The 26365-nt window shown below is 39.7% G+C and overlaps 2 protein-coding genes across 13 annotated transcripts in view; one reads left to right on the forward strand and one right to left on the reverse strand.

Annotated features, from left to right (window-relative positions):
• LOC149280653 (alpha-adducin) overlaps positions 1 to 3976 on the forward strand; it is a 69091-nt gene extending 65115 nt beyond the window's left edge. For 9 of the 10 annotated variants that reach the window (XM_089500244.1, XM_089500243.1, XM_089500246.1 and 6 more), the window contains one exon: positions 1614 to 3976. In XM_089500244.1, the coding sequence (XP_089356370.1) occupies positions 1614 to 1966 (353 nt within the window). In that variant the 3' untranslated portion in view covers positions 1967 to 3976. The remainder of the gene's footprint in view (positions 1 to 1613) is intronic. The other variant, XM_089500253.1, reaches the window with a different exon arrangement.
• A 5921-nt stretch (positions 3977 to 9897) lies between these two features.
• LOC149280654 (solute carrier family 75 member 1-like) overlaps positions 9898 to 26365 on the reverse strand; it is a 45458-nt gene continuing 28990 nt past the window's right edge. For 2 of the 3 annotated variants that reach the window (XM_089500264.1, XM_089500265.1), the window contains 5 exons: positions 23624 to 23732; positions 22028 to 22118; positions 18390 to 18437; positions 15602 to 15691; positions 9898 to 13490 (listed from right to left, as the gene is read on the reverse strand). In XM_089500264.1, coding sequence (XP_089356390.1) covers positions 13384 to 13490; positions 15602 to 15691; positions 18390 to 18437; positions 22028 to 22118; positions 23624 to 23732 — 445 coding nt within the window. In that variant the 3' untranslated portion in view covers positions 9898 to 13383. Of the gene's footprint in view, positions 13491 to 15601; positions 15692 to 18389; positions 18438 to 20589; positions 20739 to 22027; positions 22119 to 23623; positions 23733 to 26365 lie in introns of those variants that run through there. The other variant, XR_016278137.1, reaches the window with a different exon arrangement.

Consider the following 26365-nt stretch of genomic DNA (forward strand, 5'->3'; position numbering starts at 1 on the left):
GTCTCCTACGGACATTTTTCTCAAGGTTTCTGATATAAAGTTCCAATTTACTTTATCGAACACCTTTTCAGCATCTAAGAAAATTATAGCCGCTTTTTAAAATCTATTTTCTTATCATAGAATTCTATTATATCTAGTAAGTTCCTTGTATTATTTCTAAGATGTCTTTTTGGCAGGAAGCCTAATTGATCTTCATTTATAAGATTTTGCAGGATTTTAAAAAATCTTTCTGCCAAAACAATCGCAAAGATTTTATAGTCGTTGTTAAGGAGGGAGATTGGTCTAAAAATTTTCACCTCCAGCACCTCCTTATTCTCTTTTGGAATCAATACAATATCTGCTGTCTTCCAAGAGTCAGACATTCTCCTTTGTGAGACTCTGTTCATAATTTCTACTAGAGGTTTGATTAGTTCTTTTTGTAAGCTTTTATAATATATCGCGCTTAGGCCATCTGACCCTGACGCTTTAGATGTTTTGGTTTTACTAATTGCCTCTAGTACCTCAATGGTCGTTATTGGTTTATTGAGTTCGGTTCTTTGTTCTTCATTAATCTTTGCAATATTTTGTCTGTCCAGAAATTCCTGTATCTTCTCCTGGGAGACACATTCTTCTTTGTATAGTTTTGCAAAATATTTATATAGACAATCTTTCATGTATTTTTGACTGGAATATATCCGATCACCTTCATTAATACTTGAAAAAATTCACTTCTCCTTTTCCTTTTTCAACTTCTATGCTAACCATTTGCCAGAAATGTTAGAAAATTAAATTGTTACCTTATTAATGGTTAACATAACATGTTAACCCTTTCCCAATAACATTCCTATCTGACATTGGTATCTTAAGCTCTGCATCCTTCTTAACAAGAATGGAAGTGCCATCCCTTTGAAGAAATCATAGAGCAGATAAGATGTAATTAATGTCTGAGGCAGCGACAGTTAAAATTGCTGCATTTCACATAAAAAACAGTTTATTTGCAAAGGACTGGTTTTAGTTTCCACAGTGAGTGCATGGTGTGAGCCACTCTTCTCTCTTTGTAAAAAAATTAATTGCCTAACACAGTAGTTTTTCTAAGTGGAAATCATTATTAACATAAAACATCATTAAATCATCAGTGCCACTCTGTATAATTAGGCCAATAAATAGTTTTGACAAAATGCAGGAGGATGACACATTCCGTTTGTATAAACTAAGTAAAGCATACTTAGAATAACCTCAGATTTGCATTATATCTAATGAAGGCAATACATCTTTATATGTGCTTTTAGTGGACTGCAGTTAAAATTTTATCAATAAATGTAATTTTTAATACACAGTCATTTTAATTTTTGACATAGAGTCTATTTTAGTATAGATATTTATTTATTTATTTATTTATTTATTTATTTATTTATTTATTTGTATAGAGCTGAACAACTAATTTTGTTAAAAAATCAGTGGAGGAGAGACAGGCTTCAAAGGGTACTTAAGCTTTCTGCCCAAAGACCAGTTACATAGGGATTCAGATTTCTAGCTCTGCATGTCCTCCTCCCAGACAAAGCTGATTTCTGCTAGGAGTCCATTCCAACAATCAACATATATTAATATATATTTCTTCTTGCTTGCTTCATTAGAAAGGCAGCATAATCAGCCTTGCAATTATGACAGTGATGCTGCAACTTTCAAGCAAAGCCTCCCAGACCTCACCCCTGATGAGACTTCAGAAGCCCTTGGCATTCCAACTTTTGGGAAAGAAGAAGAAGATAAATGTGACAAAGATCTCACCCAAAGTCAGACTGAGTATCCTCTTGAAAATCAAGAGCCCCAGCCTCAACCTGGTGAAGAGACAATGATCCCACCAGCTGAGGAGGGGGCCGCAGTCGAAGCAGGCGGTGATGAGTCTCCTGGGAAGTCTCCGTCCAAGAAGAAGAAGAAGTTCCGTACACCTTCCTTTCTGAAGAAAAACAAAAAGAAGACTGACTCTTAAAGACCTCCAAAAATTGTTGTGTTTTAGAATTGAAGTTTATTAACCAGTAGAATTTATCTGATATTACTAAGTGATCATAGTTTTCTTTTTGTTTTTATGTACAGAGCAGAACAAGCAATGCCCTCAAAATATGGCTTGATCAGTTAAGATTATAACAGAACATTAACAAGAAGGTGCTACCTTTGTGTATGCAACAGTAGCTCACTCAGCATGTAAGTCAGGATTGGAGAACTTAGGACCTTTCAGAAGTTGGTGAACTGCTTCTCTTTTTCCTCACAATTGACTACTTGCAGATAGGAACTGGAGTTGAATATGTGGAAGGCCACAGGTTTCCCAACCCTGATGTAAATCAGTTCCATAGAAATGCTTCCATGGAAGATAGTGGGCCAGTGTGTGTAACTTTGAAAGCTCATGCTGCTTTATGTATGAGGAACACATTTTTCACAAAGTCCTATGTGGTATTGCTATCTGCTCACTCTAAAATGTGTAACATTGTCCTTGAGCGTACTGTTGCTTTAAAAGGTTTCAACTGCTACCAGCATAGAGATCGCTGCATTTATATTTTGAGAGGTTATATTATTGAAATTAGCATCTGCTTCTGCACTGTGTTATTAAAAATAACGTTAGGCTGAGGCTTTACAGAGAGCTGTTTTCCTCCCTTCTTATTCTGTATTGTAGCATAACTGAAATTTAAACATATGTATAAGAAGAATGAGGTAACTTTTTGTGTTTCCTGCTAACCCCTCTGCCTGTTTTCTAATGTAACCTTTTACAGAAAAAAACAGCTATTTTACTACGTAGGTGTTTTTTGTTTGTTTGGGGTTTTTTGGTAGCAAAAGAGTGTATTCAACGTCACAAGATTTGGAACAAAACACGCCTGGGTAACAAGACACTAGTATACTGACCATTTTGTTTAAATGTGATAACTTCCTCAGTCAGTTCTTCTACTATATCATACCACTTATGAGTGTGACAGCTATTGCTAGTACAGTCTGAGCATTTGTTTCCTAAGTAAAACCATGTAGCTCCTTTCTGAGAAACCCAGGAAGGTTTTTCATGTACTGGCAGCAAGTGACATAGCTGCAACTTAACAAAGCTTGCTGTTTTCTTCTGCTTCTCTGAATTCACACATTTAAAAATACAGTGCAGAGACTAAACTGTGTTGTGCCTGTGGATTATTTTAGAATCACGTTTACTTTAATTTGGTTTACTTTAAAAACTAAAGTTGGTTAATTCCTACTTGTAAAAAAGCAAATATTCATATATTATTGGAGGTCAGGGGAACTAAGATACTGATTTCTATGAATTAACGTGAACTTAGTAATGAATAATGCACTACTTAAGTTCATGGTTTTGTTGTATTATCAAAATTTGGTAAGATAGTGTTGAATGCCTTTACAATTTGTGCTTTAAGAAAGCACAGAAAACTAGAATGAATTGGGTTAACTTTATTGTAAACAATGCTTACATAGGTTCCAGATAAGATACCGGGGGAGTTTAAAATAGTAAATATTTTTTACTTCTGGGATGTCAGTGCAGAAGCATTAATGGAATATGTGAGTTAATGGCAGTAATGTTTCTATAAGATTACTGTGACAAAATTGACAAACGGTAGGCACTGGTCACTGCAAAATAAGAGAGAGAAATCTGAACAATAATGTTTAATGTGGATTGCATGGCACTAATGGCTATAAGCTTGATTCTTAACTGTGTGTCCTGTGAACACTAAAAAGCTTCATTATGTCTCATTGCCAGGATTGAAACTATTACAAAAGCCATTGCTTAGTGCTTCTATTATACAATGTAAGGAATTTTATGCAATGATTTCTAAGTTCGAATTTTGTAGTTTTCCATTCTTTCTAGTACAACATGACATTTACTTGTTTATGGTGCAGTAACTCACTGCAGTGGGCAGGATGGAATGTGGGAAGGGTAGGGAAGAGTCCTGTATTTTTCCTTCTTTTGCTGTTTAATTCAGTCTTACTCAAAAATAAAATTCTTTAAAGGAGATGTTTTTCTGTGTTATTTCTCAGCTCAAATAGTGTTGATCTCTGATGGCTTCTTTTAAATTTCTTAAAACAAATGTTCAGTACACTTGTATAAACGATAGGTACACAGCCAATGTATAACAATCTGGAGTCACTGAGAGATGTTGCCAGTTAGATGAAAGTGGGAAGGTCAGTTGCTGTTGCTCTATTTGGGCTGCTAGTGATGTCATCCTGTAGTATGAAGCCTACTGTGCTCTCTCATATTGACCTGCATCATATAAACCTCTCAAGGCCTGTATGCTAAGCCACACTGGACAACATACATGCCTGGAGAATGAGCTTTTAAGTGTAAAAGTGTGGAGTCTTTACGACTATGGGGAACATTTGATGAAGGCACCCAGGAATTGTCATGTTGGGTGTGTCAGCCTGCAGTGGAGGCTACCAGCATGACTAGGGAGGAGACTCAAGGTTGCTGATGTGGACCCAGTCCTACAGAATGGCCTGGAACCATGTAAAATCTCAGCCAGGGAATGTATTATCAGGGACTACTTCAAGGACTGCATGTAAGTAGCCATTTATGCCATGTCCCATGTCCAGTTTGTATGACAATTTGGGAACTTTATGCCCTGTATGCTGAACCCATTTTCTTGAGACTTGATACAATGGAGGGCAGCCATCTGAGTACCCAGCATACCTGCGTCATCGCTGTACCATCTATATCAACTTGATAAGCCCCATTTGGTGTTAGGCGAGACCAGCTCCCAGGCAATGCCAGGATCTGTTACAGCAATGCTCCCACAACATGGCATGCACAGAACTTGCACAGGCAGCAAGTAAAGGGAACACATGGTCTTAGATGTCTCTACACTAATGAACAGAAGATGGGAAATAAGCAAGATGAACTTGAACTTCTAGTACAACAAAGCCAATATGATATACAGTGGGCCCTTGGTATACGTGGGGGATCCATTCCAGACCCACCCGCGTATGCCAAAATCCGTGTATGCTCAAGCCTCATTCTATCCAATGGCGGTGCGTGTGCACACGCACCGCCATTGAACAGAAAAGTCCCCCTCCTCCCCTCCTCTTTCCCCCTCCTTCCTACCCTCCCTCCCTCCCACCTACCTACTTACCTACCTACCTTCCCTCCCTCCCTCTCTCTTTCCCTCCCTACTTACCTGCTGCCGTGCTGCTGCCGCGTTCTCATTTCCACTGCCGCGGGAAAATCCGGGTGCTGCTCCTGGAGGCCAAGAGGCCTCCAGGCTGCACCCGGCCATTTTACGGTGGTGGCGGCGGCAGTGGCGAGGAGGACAAAGGTTGACCTTGTCCTCCTTGCCACCACCGCCGCTGTACAAGGACCAGATGCAGCCTGGAGGTCTCTTGGCCTCGAGCAGCACCCGGCTGTTTTGCGGCGGCCGCAGCAGCGAGGGAAGTTAGGAAGGAGGGGAGAAAGAGGAGGGGAGGAGGGGGAACAACTTCCGAGTTTGCCATGCGCGTATGCTCAAATCCGTGCATGGCAAATTCACATATAAGGAGGGCCGACTGTAATAGGCATCACTGAAACCTGGTGGGATGAGTCTCATGATTGCGATGTAGGAATAGAGGGGTATAACCTTTTCAAGATAAACAGGCCAAACAGGAAAGGAGAAGGAAAAGCCTTATATGTCAGGGACATTTACACCAATGAAGAGATCCAGGACATCAATACTGGAAGCCAGGTGGAGAGCATCTGGATAAAAATTAAAGGGCAGGGAAACAACAAGGATGTTATTGTGGGAGTTGACCCCCAAAGTCAGACTGAGAAATTGGATGATGCCTTTCTAGAACAGATGACCACACACTAAGAAAGGACATACATAGTACTGATGGGTGACTTCAACTATCCTGATATTTGCTGGAAGTCAAACTCAGCAAAATCCTCAAGGTCTAGCAAATTCCTCACTTGCATTGGAGACAATTTCATTTTCCAAAAGGTGGAAGAGGCAACAAGGGGGGCAGCTATTTTGGATCTGATCCTAAGCAACAAGGATGACCTAGTCAATGGTGTGCAAGTGATGGGATCCTTAGGTGGGAGTGATCATGCACTCCTGGAGTTTGTTATACAGTGGAAAGGAGAAGCCAGGCATAGTCAGACATGCATTCTAGACTTTAGGAAAGCTGATTTTAGTAAACTTAAAGAAATACTGGAGGTGATCCCATGGTCAGAAATACTAAAAGAGAAGGGAGTTCAAGATGGATGGGAGTTTCTTAAAAGGGAGATACTGAAGGCACAATTTCAAACAGTTCCAATGAGGAAGAAAAATGGGAGATGTACAAGAATCCAGGATTGATGACTAAGGAACTTTCAACTGAGCTAAGTTTTAAACAGAGCATGTATAAGAAATGAAAAAATGAGGAAATCCCCAAAGAGGAATTCAAACAAATAGCAAGCACATGTAGGAGTAAAGTCAGAAAAGCTAAAGCACAGACTGAACTCAGGCTTGCTAGAGAGGTTAAGGGCTTTTTTGTATATGTCTGCAGCAAAAGGAAGAAAGAGGAAACGGTAGGGCCACTGTGTGGAGAAGGTGGCAAAATGCTAACAGAAGACAGAGAAAAGGCAGAATTACTCAACACCTTTTCTGCTTCAGCTTTCTCAGAAAAGGCAAAGGGTGCTCAACCTGAGGATAATGGAGCAGAGGACAGAATAGGGGAATTTCAGCACAGAATAAGCAAAGAGATAGTACAGGAATACCTGTTTAACCTAAACGAATATAAGTCTGCAGGACCAGATGAACTACATCCAAGGATATTAAAAGAACTGGCAAATGTAATATCGGAGCCATTGGCAATAATCTTTGAGAACTCCTGGAGAACAGGAGAAATCCCAGCAGACTGGAGGAGGGCAAACGTTGTCCCCATCTTCAAAAAGGGGAAAAAGAGGATCCCACCAATTATCGTCCAGTTATTCTGACATCAATCCCAGGAAAGATTCTAGAGCAGATCATTAAACAGAGAGTCTGTGAACATCTAGAAGGCAATGCCATAATCACAAAAAGTCAAAATGGGTTTCAGAGAAAGAAGTCATGTCAGACAAACCTGATCTCATTCTTTGATAGAATTACCAACTTGTTAGATGAAGGGAATGCTGTGGATATAGTATATCTTGATTTCAGTAAGGCCTTTGACAAAGTTCCCCATGACATTCTTGCAAACAAGCTTGTAAAATGTGGGCTAGACAAGGCAACTGTTACATGGATTTGCAATTAGTTGACCAGCCGAACACAAAGGGTGCTCAACAATGGCTCCTTTTCATCCTGGAGAGAAGTGACCAGTGGGGTCCCACAGGGCTCTGTCCTGGGCCCAGTGCTATTCAACATCTTTATCAATGACTTGGAGGACAAAATTGGGGGCATACTTATATCAAATTTGCAGATGACACCAAACTAGGGGGAGTAGTTAATACTCCAGAGGACAGGATCAAAATTCAAGATGACCTGAATAGACTAGAAAGCTGGGCCATAGCTAACAAAATGAAATTCAACACAGAGAAATGTAAGGTACTGCACATAGGACGGAAAAGTGAAATGCACATATATAGGATGGGTGATACCTGGCTGAATGAAAATACAGGTGAAAGGGATCTAGGAGTCCAAGTAGACCTCAAGTTGAACATGAGTCAACAGTGAGATGCGGCAGCTAACAAGGCCAATGTGATTCTAGGCTGCATCAATAGAAGTATAGTTTCTAGATCAAGGGACATAATAGTGCCACTCTATTCTGCTCTGGTCAGTCCCCACCTGGAATATTGTGTCCAGTTCTGGGCACCACAATTCAAAAAGGACATTGAGAAACTGGAGCGTGTCCAAAGGAGGACGGCTAAAATGGTGAAAGGTCTGGAAACCATGCCCTATGAGGAAAGACTTAGGGAGCTGGGGATGTTTAGCCTAGAGAAGAGAAGGTTAAGAGGTTACATGATAGCCCTGTTGAAATATTTGAAGGGATGTCATGTTGAGGAGGGAGCGAGATTATTTTCTGCTGCTCCAGAGACTAGAAGACGGAACAATGGATGCAAACTGCAGGAAAAGAGATTCCAACTCAACATTAGGAAGAACTTCCTGGCAGTAAGGGCTGTTCAACAGTGGAACACACTCCCTCAGAGTGTAGTGGAGTCTCCTTCCTTGGAGGTCTTCAAACTGAGGCTGGATGGCCATATGTCAGGGATGCTTTGATTGTGATTTCCTGCATGGCAGGGGGGTTGGACTGGATGGCCCTTGCGGTCTCTTCCAACTCTACGATTCTATAAGGTGGTTTCAGGGTCATCTCAGCTGTTTTGGGGTCCTGAGCCTGGGGAACACATCTGTCTACAATTATAGGAAGTTACACTGTGCTCAAAGTCAAACAACATAAGCTGAAGCAACTTCAGTAAGACTGTGTGCAAGTTCCATTGCTACTGGAAAATGGAGAACGTGGAGAGCAGCACAGGATATAGCACTTGGTGCCAAAAGTATTAGTCATTCATGATCCAGTGTTTTGTCTCTGGGACATACTGTAAAATCCAATTTAGGGGCTGGCAGATGGACCAGACCTCATGTTCATTTGTACAGATACTTTGCCACTAGTTACTGACTACCACAGCAGCAGCAGAGCATGTTATTAGACACTGAAACTGCCCAGGAGCACTTGTGGTAAGGTAGATAACCTAATGGCTAGTTGATCGGGGAGTTGTACCTTTGCTCCGAACATCTTCAACCTGCTAGATGTTTTCCAGAGTGTGACAGTTCAAAGGGCACAGGAGTAGTGAAGTGATTGGACATCTCCAGCAACAGCCTGTGGAATACCTTGGATATTGGGGTAAGAGGCTGTAAGACTAACCTTCCCTCAGCCTCTTCAAAACGTCAGGCTTGCATCAGAATGTTGTAGGGACCAAACGGATGGGCAGGAAAAAGTGGCTTGAAGCTGCTTTTTCCAAAGCTGCATTGAAATCCCACCAACCACACTGCCTGATCCCAAGTTGGCTGAAGTGTGCATGTCATGACCACACAGCACGGCTTCAAGCTGTGCCACTGGGCACTTTTTTCCTTACTGTTCCCCACCACCATCCCTGCACATCTTTACAGGAGCAAACCACTGGCGACTGCCATCTCATTGGATGGCCATCCCTGGGACCCATTAGGACAGGGCATCAGAGCAGAGGCGTGCCCAGCAAGGTATAAACATGTCCCACTTAACCCCCCCCCCTTCACCCCATGCCCCCTCTTTGACTGTTTTATGTATCTCCGTGAGAGGTGTCGTGGTTTCTCTTTTGGGCATTGCCACCCTGCTTGGGTACGGCAGCTCCATCCCTTTTAAATGCACTCCTCCGATGGGGCATTTACATGCACAATTAGGCTTAAGGTTTGGAAAGATTGCCCCTTCAGAGCTGCCCTGGCATCAGTGCATTTGCATGTACATGCAAAAGTACGCACTTTCTGGGAAGAAGTGGAAAAATCCAGCTCCTTTTTAGTCCGGCTTTTCTCCCTGTGGTGTGGCTTGGATGCACTTTCCAGCCAGCTTCAAGGTGTGCGTCGTCTAAATGCTTTGCTTCGAAGCGGGCTGGAAACCTGCTTATTTTGACTGACTGTTTTGCCCCTTAGTTCAGTTGCTTATGAAGGTTTTAAAACTTTAAAGGTTCACTTTTCATGTGTAAAATCAGCAGTTAGAAAAAGACATATTCCTAAATACCCAAATTAAGACCTCCATCCTCCACACAATTTAAGCTATCTGGTGAGAGTTCTGGAATTGGTCAAGGAGGATTTAGAATGGTGGATCCATACAGAATAACCTCTTGAAGGGTGTTCCTTTTACCACAGGAATGGACAGTAGTAAAAAGAGATGCAAACTTTCTGAATGGGGAGCGCAGTGCAAAGGTCACTTTGTTCAAGGAAAATGGACAGTGATAGATATCAAAACTTTTAATGAGGCAGATTTACATTGCAGATTTGAGAAACCACTGAGAGAAAAGAGCAGGATGGCAAACATCATATAAAGGATAATTAATAAACAATGATTGGATATTGAAAAAAATCAGTATAATACACACCTAGAGAACCAAGTTTTGCAAGCTAAAATCTTACCTGTTGTATCAACCTCTACTAGATCAAAAGAAATTTTAAAATTAACAAAAGGCAAAACATAAAAGTTTGGCTAGAAAGACAATTATATTTGGATCCAGAGGTAGCTATGTTTAGAAAAGAACTACTGAAATCAGTAGAATTTAATTTATTCAGTATTGAGCATGACTCAGTCTAAATCCAATTCTGCTGCTCCAGAGACTAGAACGCGGAACAATGGATGCAAACTACAGGAAAAGAGATTCCACCTCAAAATTAGGAGGAACTTCCTGACAGTAAGGGCTGTTCAACAGTGGAACACACTCCCTCAGAGTGTAGTGGAGTCTCCTTCCTTGGAGGTCTTCAAACTGAGGCTGGATGGCCATCTGTCGGGGATGCTTTGATTGTGATTTCCTGCATGGCAGGGGGGTTGGACTGGATGGCCCTTGTGGTCTCTTCCAACTCTACGATTCTATGAATGAGTCCACCTGAACTGCCATGGCTGCATCCTATGGAATCCTGGGATATGTAGTTTGTTGAGGCACTTGAGTTCTCTAGCTGAGAATTCTAAAGGCCTTTCCCTAAATTGAAAACCCCAAGCTCCACAGGACGTTTTCATGTTAAAGTGGAATCACAGCACAAAAATTGTACACTATGAAAGAGCCCACAATAAATATTTTTCTCTCTGAAGCTAACAGCAACTTTAGAGGGGAAGATTTGTATTGAGGAAGTAGCACAGGGAGTCAAAGGTTAAGCACTCTTTTCACTCAGCTCTGATCCAAGTTGGAGTCCCTGATGACTGCTTTCAAGAAAAGCAAACTGTCAAGAAATTTAGCTTGTAATCTCCAGACTCTCACGTGTGTTTAGATTCTTAATCTCTCAAGAAGAAAGAAACAGAAGAAAACTCCCAAGGAGGGTTAGCCAGTTATCTCATTATAGTTTAGCTAATAAGATGATAATTGTTCAGCAATTCTTCATCTTTTACTATTATGATAGCATATTACCTTACATCATATGTTAAGGCCATACTTAAAAGTTGCCTACAGTCGCTGAAGACAAATCATTATTCAAATATTTTGTACACTTAGGAGATAACATGACAGTGAGAGGCACAAGCCATTGAATCCCCTGCTTATTTATTCTAGTATATGTTCTTAAGCAACAGGTGAGGTAGTAGCTTCCTTTATGGTTATGATTATACAAACATACTTTGAAGGGAAATATAATCAAAAATTTAAAAGTACAAGAATAAATGATTACAGAGAAAATAGTAATGATATTCAGATTACATTGAAATGTTTAAATTTACAGACTTCACTGATTATTCTACTTATATGCTTTCTTGTTCTACCCCACCAGACATCAACTGTGTTACAACTTTTTGCTATCACAGATACCATGATTTCTGCTCTCTCTCTCTCATCCCCATATATATATATATATATATATATATATATATATATATATATATATATAAATGATGCTTTGGAACTTTGCAAAACAATATGAAGAAAATTACTATTAAGCCACTTTAAATCCCAGAATTTCCTAGTTTTTCTATGCTGTTCAAATCTTAGTGGTAAACCAGTAATATATATAATGCCACTGGCCACACAGGAAATCCTCCACTAAGGTTAGAAACCACTCCATATTGGATCCCCATTCCTTGTTCCATGGAAAGATCTACACCCCTCACATCTTTGGTATCAGGGCTACAGAAAACAGGGAGGGATGTGGGTATGGTATGGATGGTATGGAAGGTGTAGATCCACAGAATCCAAAGCCCTCCCCATTTCTGACCATTGAAAAGGATGGGCATTGGAAGATGAGCTTTAGCGTACTGGCAACCAAATACACTCTAGTGATGAAAAAAGAAGAGAAATAATTCAAAGTCATGTGTATCCCACTTAAGAGATAAAAAGTCTCCCTTCAAAAAACATGTTGGAAGTATTAAAAGGCCACAACCCATCCCACTATACTTGAAGGTTCTCAATTTATAATGTATAATGCATGACATTATGGCCATGATCCTAAACTAAGGAGATGGAGCGTAACTTTATGCTCAGGGAGTCATGTAGAAGCTGAACGATGCTGCTTTGCTAACGAACTGAGATGGTGCACAACCAAATGCACAAACATGTTCAGCTGCATGTACAATGTAAATTTACATCACCCACATCCATGTATCCCTACACAATGCAGAACTATGCACATGACACTGTATGTACAACTATTTCTCCAGCCTTGAGAGAAAAATGTTGAGTTACTTCTGTAGGGAAATTTATGCCTGTGTAGGACACCAACAGGATTCTAGCCTATACAACCTAGAATGCAAAATACATGCGCTTTACGCAGCTTGAGCATATGCGCTCAAGCCGCAGGATGGCGCGTCCCATTCAATTGTTTCCAATGGAGCTTGAAATCGCCTTACGTGGAGGGATCCGGAACGGATCCCCGTGTAAGGCGAGGACCCACTGTATTTAATTACAACTAATAGAACAAATTTCACAGTTATCTTAACCTGTGGATATTAACGGCCCATTGTCTCTCACTTGGCAGGTAATGAGTATTACAAACAATGGATTGTTGCAGCTCGATGCCCATTCATACTTAAGTGCAGGACACCCCCTGTGCAGATTTTACAGATTTGCTTTAAAGCAGGGTTGGGAAATGTGTGGCCCTTTGAATGTTGCTGGACTACAACTTTCATCATTCCTATGTTGAAAGGGTTGATAGGTGGTACAGCCCAATATCTGAAGGGCAACATACCCACTCACCCCCCAGATAGTTTAAGGCAACAACTATCATATTCTGCAACTTGGTAAAACCAAACCAAGAGGCAGGTTTTCTGATCAAAATATACATATATATACACACATATACCTGGGCTTAGTATTAATATGGTAGGGAAATATTTGGTAGACAGTGATTGCAATGCACCTGAAGAGTTCCAAGTTAGGGAAGGAAGAGGAAGCATACACACACAAAAGAAAACACAGTACATCATTTGTTGGCAACCTTTGTTTCACTGAATAGAAAAGCACCTCTTTTCTTTACATACTTTTCTCAAATTCTTGACAAAAACTCTTGCTGAAAACCAGCACTTGAGACTGCATTACTAAGACTGTTCATCATAGCGTGGCAGAAATAACATCCACAACAATTTTCCTTCCATCAAATCTTTCTGCATCCCAAATATATATAAATCTAAGGCCTTCCTGTGGATGGTATGGTCGAAAGACATAGTTAACCATAACTCGGTAAACCTAGACCTTAAAACATGATATTCCACAAACATGTGTTGTTCCATGCCAGGTATGTAAGCATTATTTTTGGAATTTCTTATAAAACGTTTCATCACTTATTCTACTTTTCTTTGTTCTTGAATGCTTCGAAGCAGAATGAAGGGTATAAGTAACAAAGATGCACAGACCGTGAAACAAACTTCAGCTCCTGCCAACCAGTATACTGGAAAGAGAGAAGAGAGACTTAAAAAGCACTCTTAACAATCACAAAAAATTGGAAACTATCCCAAAGTGGTTTCATGAAATAGCTCTTCACTAAACTGATCAAGACTATCTTGGCCACCCCAGATAATGCAGCTGTTCTCTCTAGCCCAGTTAGTTCTAGCTATCTAGATCTAGTTAGTTGCAATCTGTTAGCGAAGACAGAAATCTCTGCTCTACTGGTGACAAGCAGGTTAGGCTCCTAAAGATTTACAGTGATAAAGGTACAAGTAGAGGGGAGTGGTTGGTGTGTGATTTGGCCCTTCAAGAACTGCTTATTACAATTTGTAAAGCTGTTGTCAACATCTAGTGCAAGCTGTAATGCAACTCAGTTAACTAGGGTTCAAAACTTGGTGGCTCTCCTCTCAGCAACATCAGCAAGTGCTAGAGTGAATTCAGTTCTAACACATGACAGCAAATGCAAGCTAGCCCAGTACTGTGACAAGTCCCACATTCGGTTGAGAATAAGTTTACAGTTTTTGCATTTATACATGCATATATAAATCAACCCATAAAAAGAAATCATCTGTGTTTTTCCACCAGAATTTCTGCAAAGAAGTTGCCTAGTTCTGCTATCAGGTTGTCCAAGCATAGCTTTAAGATTTTCAGTGAGCAATTTAATAACAAGTAAAGACCAAATAAACACTCCAACCCAAAGCCAGAGTGGAAGTCACTGCTGTGGTTCTTCAGACTGCTGTGGCCAGTCTCTGCAGTTGAATTCCACTGTTCCTTACTGACTAAGGGCGAGGATGCTCTCTTTCTGTCCCTCTCCTCTTTTTTCTTCAACAATTTATCACTCTGCTGCATTCTCTTGCTTTCCTTGTTCTTCCTGCAACAATTTCCAGTCCTCTGAGCTGATTTATTCACCTAGCTCTAGCACTCTTTTTAAAACCAACCTCCTCACCTCTCCCTCCCTTTCCTCTCCCACATTTCACAGTGTTAATCACAAGGCTCTTAAACAGGAGGCATTGCACTTCATGAGCAACAAAGAAGGTAATACCTCTTTAAAAAATGCTACTGTGCTCAATCCCAGAATGGCTTCCTAGCTTTGGGACAGTCTGACAAGGGGAGGGAGGGAAGTTCAACAAGAGCATGGAAGTTTTCTTAACTTCTCTTCCCCCAGGAAGCAGCTAATAAAACATAGCAAGGCCAGAGAAACATTGGCTGTAATGACCTCAAGCTACCCCAACACCTAGATACAGGGGGGGGGGGGAAACAAAGTAGAATGAAACTAAAATAAAATAATTCTAGCTTCACCAAATGTTAAAAATTATCCTTTGTGTACTGTGTACTGAACCCAATACATAGCAATGTTCCCACAAGGACATTTTTTTCTTGAATGAGCCCAACCTACTGACAGTCAGGAGGAAAAAAAACAGGGAAAAATTGGGGGTGGGGGGGCAGGAAAAAAACTAAGAAAAAATTGGAAACAGGAAGAAAATCAATTATGGAATATTTTATTTTAGCATGATTCAGGAAACACATGGACAAAATTTGTCCCCCCCCCCCCTAATTTTTCCATGTGCTTTCACATCTCTAGTCAGGACACATCACTTCTGCTTGGCTGCCTCAGAACTGGACACTTTAGCCTAAACCCTATTCTTAATTCAGATTAGAGTACAGCCAGTAAATCAACTGGATTGACCATCTAACAAATGACTCAGTAGGTCTACTCTACTTGAGGCAAACCAACAAGATGCAGCTCTTCTGTCCAAATTCATTACATTGGCTGGGACCAACGATTTAAATACCAATGGCATAAACCAATAGATATGTTCAGACCATCTTTGTCCTAGAAATTTCTAGTTTATAGGAAAAAAACTGTACACAAGGGGCTGAAATTTCAAGAAATTGTTTACAACTGTGTAGGTGGCATGTCTGCAAAATAACTACTTTGTACATCTAGTTCTATGTGGATTCTGACCTGCCCCGTAACCAAAACAGCAATGACTGGAAGACTAAATGGCCTGTCATATAGCTCATGAGAGCTATAAAGGGTAAAACAGCACAAAAGGCTGTGTTCCTGTTAGCTACCCACAAATGCATGTACTTGGAAGACACCTGCATAATTACCTGTTGCTGACATGATTGGCCCAACAGCTCTTGCAAGGGACCCCAGACTCCTTAAAATTCCCATTACTGTTCCTTTTTGGCTTGCCAATCCTGTGAAAATAAGAGGTAGATATCTTTTTTTCATCCACTGTTTCTTTCTCATATTATATGTTGCTCCAAATCAAAGAATTTTAGATTGCTTAATTACTTCCACTTAGATATTTCAGCCATCTTCCTTTGGACTGAAGTATAAAAGTAATAACAGAGCAGATCACCTCACTAGATAAAACAACAATCATTTTATATTTCCAACTTTGCTCTTTAGCTTTCCCCAGCAAAGGAAAACTGGGTACTCAGGACCACAGAGGATGCTACTTTAAATAAAAGGAACAAAATTCTATTGTATAGCAAGTACATTTCTAAACTGATGTACTAAGCAGTTTACAAATGTAATCTAATTTTTCAAACTAAGCGGTTTACAAAGTGTAAGCTAATTTTATAAATATGTATACACATATTGCTAAAAAATAAATAAATAAAGGAGGGGGGGTCCTAAAGGCACCAGGTCCTGTTTGATTATAGAAGCAGGGTTAGCCCTGGTTAATACTTGGATGGGAGACTGCCAATGAATACCAAATGCTGCAGGCTATAAGGAGGAACTGGCAAAATCACCTCTAAATATTTGTTGTCTGAAAAACCCTTTAAAAAATCATGGGGTCACCATAAAATTGACAGGTGACTTGAAGACAGGCAGGCACACAAGGTCAACAGAAGCATGCCTAATCTGTATACTGTCATCAGTTTTCCTTTAAACATATTCCTTGATGGTTTCTCATCCAAGTGTTAAACAGGGTTGACCCTGCTTAGCTTTCAAGATCTGGTGCCTTTAAAGTATTTAGGCTCCTTCTACTGACCTTAGGAAACCACAAATAATTCTTTATACCTACTCAGTAGAGTTGAACATGTTGTTCCTGTCTTTCATTATCCAGTTCCTGAAGCATTCAAAAAATGAGGGCATGTTTATATTATTTATCCTAGTAGTATCCAAAATATTTCCATTTCATTCTTGTTCCTTCATGCTAGACGTTTGTCCAAACTATGCTTTTACAAGAAACAAAATGTAGCTAAGGGGAAATCCTGATGGGTGTTGTAAGTGTTCATTGGAATTGTGAAGTTTACTTTGACAGAATCCAAATAGTGCTGGTGGTGCCAGGTGCTGTCATGTGTATTTACAGTCCTCACTCCAGAATGAGTGTGGCAAAAAAATCTGTTGAAGGACACCCTGACCTACTTTTCAGGCATGTATCTTCCACTTGCTACAGGAAGGGGGTTATGATTTGTGATGTGTGTGAGAACCATAGGATTGCTGTAGACCCCTTCTCCCTGTCCACTCCTTTCCATTCCCAGGTGTCTAGATGGCTTTGTGTGCCAGTGGAAGCTATTTCACCATTCTGGTGGAGTGACTGGTCACATAACCCCATTTCCCCTGCATTCCTCTTAGATGAAGGCCAGACTGTTCGTCATGGTAGCATAGTGTTTGTCACATAATCCTCTTTGTACAGTGCTTCCTACTTTTTAGCCTGAAATCTTCACCATGCAAGCATGGCATGGAACTTGGTTGCTTTAGGGATTGTTTGGCTATGGTTAGTATCTTAATACAAAGTACAGTGCTACCTCGGGTTACGAAATTAATTCGTTCCGCGGCGCCGTTCGTAACCCGATACATTTTGCAACCCGAAAAGGCTTTCCGTTAGCGCTGGAAAGCCGCTAGCCGCGCTTCACATTTGAATTTCGCGCCGAAACGAATTTCGTAACCCGAAAAATATTTCGTTACCCGGAACAGTTTTTTCCAATCTAACTTTTTCGTACCCCGGAAATTTCGTAACGCGATCAATTCGTATCCCGGGGTACCACTGTAATTCAAGCCTGTCAATTTTTGTCTCTAGCACATGATGAACATTTGGTTGCCAGTTCTGATCTTGCTTTTGTTTTTCTTATAGAATTTAGGATTAAGCCTTTAATTCCAAATTAGTGTCTCTGAAGCAAGGACTATCTCATATTCATTCTACAAAGAAGTTCATTATCAGAATGCTGAGTAAGAAAAATATCACACCACACTGATATAGTGCTATTATCCCACTTTAACTACTATGACTAACTCCTGTGGAATTCTGGGGTTTGTAGTTTAGTGAAGCTTAGAAGGTCTCTGGTTAAGAATTTTAAATGCCCCTCCTTAAACTACAAATCCTGGGATTCCACAAGAGGCAGCCATAGCAATTAGTGGAATAATAGCGCTCTGACAGTGTAGTGTTCCATTAGTCAGCATTTTTGCCCAAGGGAGCAGAGCCAGTTCAGTTTACACTCAAGGCACTAGTGTGATTACTAATTCATATCTTTAGTTTGAACTGAATACATTTCATTTTCACCTTAGGCAGATTCCTAATACCACAATGGAGTAATAATTTCTTTCAAAAAAATATGCAATTTTATTTACAGAGAATTCATTGCACTCTAGTTTGCATTTAAGAATGTTGAAACTGCACTAATGGGATAGTTTTAAACCTTTTCCACTGAATTTAATGGTATTTCAAGTGCATTTATTTATTTATTATGCCTTTCTCCCAGAAAGGGACCCAAGGCGATTTGCTGGTGCCACACTCAGTGTCTTGGGGACAGAAGGGTGAATTAATTTCAAAATTTGTGTTTAAGTCATTTTCACATGTAAGGCAAAGAACTCTGGGTCTGAGGATTCAAGATACAGTTGAAGCAACTATTAAAAGAGGAAGGTTCTGATTAAACAGCCACTCACCATAGCTGGACACCACTGTAGATAGACAAGGAACAACAATGGCAGAAGCTGGAAGCAAGTTAAAAACGTAATTGAACAAATGAGAACACAGATGATTAAGTGTAGGCTCTATAGACGGTCATGGATAGAGGAGATATATCAAATCCTGATGTAATACATAGCATGATTTCTGCAAAGCCAAACACAGGTACTTTCTCTTACAAACACTTGAATGGTTGGGGAAACAAAGGGATAAATTCCAGCTCTGTGAACATTTAGAAGGGAATGCCATAATCACAAAAAGTCAACATGGGTTTCTGAGAAACAAGGCATGCCAGACTAATCTGATCTCCTTTTTTGATAAAAATTGCGGTAGATACATACATCATAGAATCATAGAGTTGGAGGAGACGACAAGGGCCATTCAGCCCAACCCCCTGTCAGGCAGGAACTCTCAATCAAAGCATCCCCGACAGATGGCCATCCAGCCTCTGCTTAAACACTTCCAAGGAAGGAGAGTCCACTACACTCTGAAGGAGTGTGTTCCACTGTCAAAGAGCCCTTACTGTCAGGAAGTTCCTCCTAATGTTGAGGGCGACTAAAATGGTGAAGGGTCTGGTAACCATGCCCTATGCGGAATGACTTAGGGAGCTGGGGATGTTTAGCCTGGAGAAGAGAAAGTTAAGAGGTGATATGATAGCCCTGTTTAAGTATTTGAAGGGGTGTCACATTAAGGATGGAGCAAGCTTGTTTTCTGTTTTTTGTTAACTGCCATGGCTCCATCCTACAGAATCCTGGGATTCGTACCTTTGTGATGCACCAGCACTCTTTGGCATAGAAGGCTAAAGAGCTTGTAAAACTACAAATTCCCAAATTCTATAGGATGGAGCTACAGCACTTAAAAGTGGTATCAAACTGTATTATTTTTATAGCATATGTGCACCCCAATTTTGCTCTTTGCTCCCCTTCTCTTTTTTATTTTGTGTTCTATATGGGCAGGAGGAAGTCCAGGATCCAGTGGCAGACTTCTGGGTGATGTGAAACAAATTGGCAAGGATTTCTTATTACAGATTGCTTAACAATGGCAACAAAACAAATATTCAAAACATAAGTGGAGAGATGACCAGAAGTTGATCAGTTTGTAGAATTTTGTGGAGTCTCGTAAAAAAGCAACACAGATCCTTCCAGCCTGAAGTCCCAAAGACTTCAGGCAGTGATTGTCTTATTTTATTGATTGTACATACACTGTTCCAGGAGTTTTTTGAACTAAGCAGCAAGGCAAAAAAGCTTATAATAAAAGCTATTTTTCAATATCTGTTTAATTTTCTCTACATATAATTAGAGGAGCTATAGTAACAAAAAGGGTGTGATTTCCCCACACTTTTCTATGCAGATTTAAAGACAGTAAATATTTTGTGGATAGGAATCTATTGTAACACAGTATATTTGGAAACAAAGAAATAAACTTAGGAACAAGGATTAAGCAAGTAATGGAATTAAATTTATTTGCTAATCCTTTTCAGCTAAGGTTCATCGTTCACTTGTTTTGGAGCAGTGAGACCACCAGATAGTAAGTCAGGGCCAATTATTTATAATATTCCTGTATGTTAGTTGGCACCTGGACCTTAAGTAAAAACACAGAGACTTTTCCCCCCCTCTCCCTGAAGAGTGGGTAAAACAAATACATGTTTAGAAATCTAATTTAAATCTTAAATTCAGGGTTTTCAAAATTTTACTCTTTTAAAATTTCCTTAACTTCACATCTTACCAAATTTCACTTTAACCACATAAAACTATGTAAATGTTAATACATTTTTACTGTGTAAATTATATTGTAATTTAATGATGTAATTTTAATTTTCCTAGTTTTAATATGTCACAACTCATTGAGTGATATATAGAAATTAAGATTTATGAGTAACATTAGTACAAAAAAATTATTAAGGCATCTGTGTGGTATTGGAGGAGATAAATGAGGGTGGGGGGGGGGGGGACACCATGAGCTATTGCACCAGGTGACATCAACCCTAGTGATGCCACTGACAAGAGGAAAATCCCCTTCCATCTCCATATTGTACACTTGGTAGAAAAGGAATGGAAGTTTACCTACCATGACATTGGTGCCTCACAAATAGTAATTTGTGAGTGAAAAGATATGCAGAGAGCTAATGCAAGAATCCACATACATAGATTAACATGCTGCAAACTAGTCTATGTTTACCTTGCTTTTCCTGTTCAGGAATTGTCAACTATGGATGGTCTGGGGGCAGTATTCTGCCCTTGAAAGTGTGATTCTTGGGCTGGATGCAGCCACCTCCAGCCTGTCTTTGAGGCTCTTGATTTCTCCTGACTCCCCAAAGCATCCCTTTTCTGTCAGAAAAATGAGAGGGATAATTTTGGCAGACAGAACCCAGGGGGGGTGTGTGCTACAAGAACTGCCAACTTAAAAAAATAGCAAAACTAAACATCCCAGCCCAAACAAAACCAAAAGTTACTGGATTGGTGTTTGGAGAACTACTGTATTGTGATGTTGAACTGTGTAGATGGTTCCCCTACAATATATTCAAATGGTTAATTGCTATTCCCAGGGCCTTTCAAGAGAAGCACTCCACTCCTTTTTTTTACCCAGAAATAGGGGGGTTCAGGGTCAAGAGCCACAAATACAGTCTTGGAAACCAGATGAACTAAGGGGCCACACATTTGCCCAGCTCTAAATTTAGAGTTTGCTGAAAACAAACCATCACAGCCAAAAGTGAGGCATTTTTCTTAGTAGGAAGGAGCCCTGGTGGCGCAGTGGTTAAACGCCTCTACTGCAGCCACACACTCAAAACCATAAGGTTGCGAGTTCAATAGCAGCAAAAGGGCTCAAGTTCGACTCAGGCTTGTATTCTTCCGAGGTTGCTAAAATGAGTACCCAGACTGTTGGGGGCAATTACTTATAGTTGTAAACTGCTTAGACACTGTTAGTTCAGTATGAAGCTGCATATAAATAAATGTTTGTTTTAGTACTGGAACACCTGTCATGGCAAATGGAGTTCACAAGATTCCACAGGGAAAGACTTTAAGAATTTTGTTCTGGAAAACCAATTTGATGTACTTTAAGGTATTCCTGATTGAGGTGGTAAGCTTCAAAAGAAAAGACTGGGTTCATTACCTTAATTGGCATGTGAAAAACAAGCTTTCCCTAACTTTGAGAGTGCTTGTACACTGTGCAGTAGCTTTAACCCAGGTCTGCACCAGCAAGTCACCTGTCTGTACCGGTTATCTCCACTTCTGACTACATAACATTTCTCAGTCTGTTGTCCTGTATTCAATGGGCAACAGTTGTAGCTTTCTGAAACAACCTATTTCTTTTGAGGGGAAAAATCCAGAACAGGGTTAATATAATTACACATTCCCTTCAGGGCTTGGAAGGGAAAAATTCAGCATAAGCTGAAGCAACACAACCTAGTGATATCTCTAAACACTGCCATGGCAACTTCAAGGAAGGCCATTAGCATGAGAAGAAACTGCTGTACTTCCTTCAAGACTTTATAAGCAAAGAAAGCAGCTTTGAAACTGAAAGCTATGTGCATTAATAAATTCAAGCAAACTATGGGACAGATTCAGCATGCTTCACTTCATTTTTAAGCTGAAAAAAAGTTCTTTGAGGAGCTCACCAAAAGAGTAGAAAAACAGTCCAGTGCTCAGAATGATCACATTAGTACTCCAGCCAATTAAAAGGAAAGCAGGAACCAACAGCATTATTGCCTGCCAAAAGAAATAGGGGTCAGGAGAAAATGACAAATCTCATGACTTGAAGTACACAACAGTCTTGTTAAATAGTGAAAACCTAACGTCTTTCCTCCTTTGCCTGAACTATTTTGTTAAATTAAATATTTATTGGTTTTTTTTAAAAGCTTGTAATCTACAAGACAACAAAACATATGCCAAGAAAGAAACATACATACAGAAATCTCCCTATAAACCCTTTATATTCTCCTCAACTCACTAAAATTAAAAACAAAAGATTCCCCACTTTCCTTTGGTTGTGTCTTCACTATCATAGAATCTCATATAAAGGCAGTAACAATAACTATTAATAAATTTTCCAGTATTATTTTCATCAAGCTGTTTCTTTCTGCAATAAAAAATGAACAAACAGACCTGTTTGTAAAGATAATTTTTCTTGAAGAAAAAAAGCCACCTCTTTGTTACTGACTTTTTGGGTGCCCCCCCCCCCCCCCCCCCCAGTCTTGAATATTCACTACAGTTGCTTTGAGCCCTCTTCTGGCTTTGATTGCCTCCTCATAACTAGGTCAGCACCAATTTGTAGGACAAGGATATTAGACATCTCCCTCTGTCTGCACTTGTATCCAGCCCCTAGCATTGCTAGTGTTGCAGGGTGAAAAACACAATTGGCTGCCCATCTTTTGGTGCTATTTCCCACATTACAGTTTATTTATCAGGGAAGGTCAACTTCTTATGCCAAAAAAGGAATGGCCAAATAAGAATGTCCCCTTTTTGTTCACTGATTAGTCAGGGTCTCTTTGCCCTTACAGTGAACCTCAGCACAAATGCCTTGGGAGGGTTCTATAGGGCTGAGCAGAACTTTGGACAGTGGCCACAGACAGAGATAATGGAGGTAAGTAAATGTTGCTGTTGGCTGGTTTATGTGCATCTTTATAGTCTGAAAACTAAAAACAACCAGATGACATTCTGTTTTCCCAGATCAGTCAATGGCAATTCCCAGCATCTTTTTGTTCCCACCAGAGGGTAGTGTTGTTGTTTTTTAACCCCTCCAGGATATATCACCCCCTCCCCCCCAAATATTGAAGGGATTGTATGTCCTCAGTACTGGGGGCAGTTGTTGTTGTTGTTGTTGTTGTTGTGTGCCTTCAAGTTGTTTCCAACTTTTGGCAACCCTAAAGTGACCTTATCATGGGATTTTCTTGGCAAGATTTGTTCCAAGGGAGTTTGGTTTTGCCTTCCTCTGAAGCTGAGATAGTGTGACTTGCCCAGGATCATGCAGATCATGCTGAGCGGAGATTTACAGCATGCTGGCTCTGCATTCTTCCTTAGAATTACTTAATCTGTATTTGCTCTGAATAAATATTAGATGAATTGCATTTTTTACATGTACTGCTTTCCCTAGAGAAATGTATTTTGTTCTGAAAATTCTTGAAGACATGTGTGAAGTAAAGGGCAAACTCCACCACCACCACTTTTTAAACACTAAAAACACTAAAAAGTACTAAACACTAAAAAAACCTTACCATTTTAATAGTCTTTAGTTCATTTCCTGGCTTAATTTTTCGAGCGTAACCTCCCTGGATCACAGCCATTGAAATTCCAATGAAGAAAAACATCTTCCCTTGTTCCATGCTAAATAAAAAATGGGGGATGAGGAGCCAAAAAAGAACAGAAGGGCATGCTTCAGCCAAGTTTTTGAAGTAAGGCAAAAACAAACAAACAAACCTTGCAACATCCCACCCCACCCCTCAGCAGCCCCCAGGGCCCCACTCCCCACCCTAATGAAGACTTATTAGGGCAATGTCCTCTGGGCAATCCCAGGTCAACAAGAAAAACAACAACAGCAGTATGGATTGTTCCTTTTTTCCAATATGGCACTTTACAAAGCAAAAGATTTATATAAAACAGAGAAACTGGATGAGAAGATAATAATTTTTCTTCTCAAAATTATTACACATTCATTCCTTCACGGGAAAATCCTTCACAGACATAACTAACCCAGCCATTCTACTTGAGTTACAGCTACTGTGTTACAAGTAAAGTTATTATCTATAAAAATTATCTTTATGGATAATAAGGATGAAAGGAAGTTACATTCCAAAAGTAACGTAATGAGTAGGAATGAAATTATTTTACTGGTGTCATGAGTAACAGCTCCTTACTTTCATGTTACTTATGAAGAATATTTTCTTGTAATAAAGTATAAATTAGCATAGTGAACAATGTAACATGTTACTCTTTCACACAGTAACAAATAAGGCAACCAGTTACTTATCAAACACTAACAAGTAACTGCAACAATATACTCTTAAAAAGTAACAAACTCTCAAAGAAATTTCCCCCTTGAAATTCATTAGACACAGTAATCATAAATTAGTAATGCTATTGTTCTGCAAAACAATATAATTTTACTTCTTAGGGATTAATTATTTCCTGTGAATTTGTCATACTGATTAAGAGACCCAAATCTCTAGCCTGTCCAGGAGTGTGTTCAGATGAAATATGAATATGTTAAGACTTATAAAAATAGTAGAAATCTGAGGAACAAGTAAAGATTCTAAAAAATCTTAAAACCCAGTATAAATCCCTCTTAAAAGAAAAGAAAAAAGCAGCATTGCAGGAGACCTGGCAGAAGCTTATCCATTCAGTAAAAATGAGAGATTCAGCTCTTTTCTGGCAGGTCATGGAAGGGATGGGAAAATAATTGTCTCCTCCATCAAATCAGGTCCCAATTCATGCTTGGGAGGAATTTTTCAGAGAGCTATAGGTAGACCCAGTTAATACTGTGAATGAGAACCAAATCGATCTGGAACAAATACAAAGATGGCCACTACTTTCAGTCCAAGAAACTTCTCGATTAATTGAATCACTTAAGGTTAATAAGGCCCCAGATGCAGATTGTGTAATGCCTGAAATGATCAAAAAGAACTCAAGCTGGTGGGCACCTATATTAGCATCACTGTTTTCATTTATAGATCAAACCGGTTATATCCCAAGGCACTGGAGATCAGCAATAATCGTCCCATTTTACAAAAAGGGTAATAAGAAGGAGCCATGTAATTATAGACCTGTAAGTCTTCTGAGTGTGGTCAGTAAGTTGTATGCTAAACATCTAAATCTTAAATTGCAAGAATGGATTGAGTCAGAGGGCATAATACATGATGAACAGGTAGGATTTAGAGAAGGGAGATCCACAGTGGATACTGTGATGGTACTCCATCATTTAGTTCAAAAATACACACATAAAAAGAAATCATACCTTTATGTAGCCCTTCTGGACTTTAAACAAGCCTTCAATTCAATATCCAGAAATGTGCTTTGGGAAAAATTTAAAAATACAACTATTGATAGACGCCTGTTAGCACTTATACAAATGTGCAGAGAGGAGTCCGCAAGGGTTGTATTCTTGCTCCCACTCTGTTTAACCCTTATATTAATTCATTTATAGACCTCTTGCATAGCATGGATACTCATGCACCTAATTTGGCTCAGCACAAAATTCCAATCCTCCTTTATGCTGATGATGCTGTTTTGATTTCACAAACACCCACTGATTGAAAAGAGCAATTGCTGCAACACTAAACTACTGTACTGTAGACAAAATCATTTGGTTCTCAACTTTGATAAATCAAAAATTCTTGCCTTTGCTAAGAGAGCCAGACAGTATGGTACTCTTGGAAAGTAGAAGGGCATACATTAGAACAGGTTATTACATTCAAATATCTTGGAGTGGTTTTTCACTCTAAAGGTATTTGGAACAGCTACCAGAATTATGCAATACAACTGGCCCTCAGATCAATGAATGCCATTAAGTGTTTTTTCTATACTGGTGGAAGTATAGTACCTGCGGCTCTAAAACTCTTTGAGGTCAAAACATTGGTTCAAATCTTGTATGGGACTCAAATAGGAATCTATATAAAGAATGTACAGGAAACAGTTCAAACAAAATTTTTGTGATCAATTTTGGGTGCACCCAATGGTAAATAAAATGCCCAGCTAAGCCTCGAGACAGAAATGCCTTCAATCGAAGTGAGGGTCTGGAAGCTGATGGTAACCTACTGTTTAAAAATCAAATTTTCTCCAGTGGGCCTAACCCCATTAGTCCTGATAGATAATTTTGTCTCATCATGGAAAAAAGCGGTAGAACTTAAACTGGCTTCTTATGGACTTTCACCTTTATTTTTGTTATCACAAGATAATGATCAAGCTAAACAAATAGTTATTCAAAGAATAAAGGATATGGAATTTCAGAATGAGCTTGGTAG

Source organism: Sceloporus occidentalis, unplaced genomic scaffold, assembly GCF_023333645.1.
Source record: "Sceloporus occidentalis isolate IW3139 unplaced genomic scaffold, rSceOcc1.0.p SCAF_150, whole genome shotgun sequence".
NCBI lineage: Eukaryota > Metazoa > Chordata > Lepidosauria > Squamata > Phrynosomatidae > Sceloporus > Sceloporus occidentalis.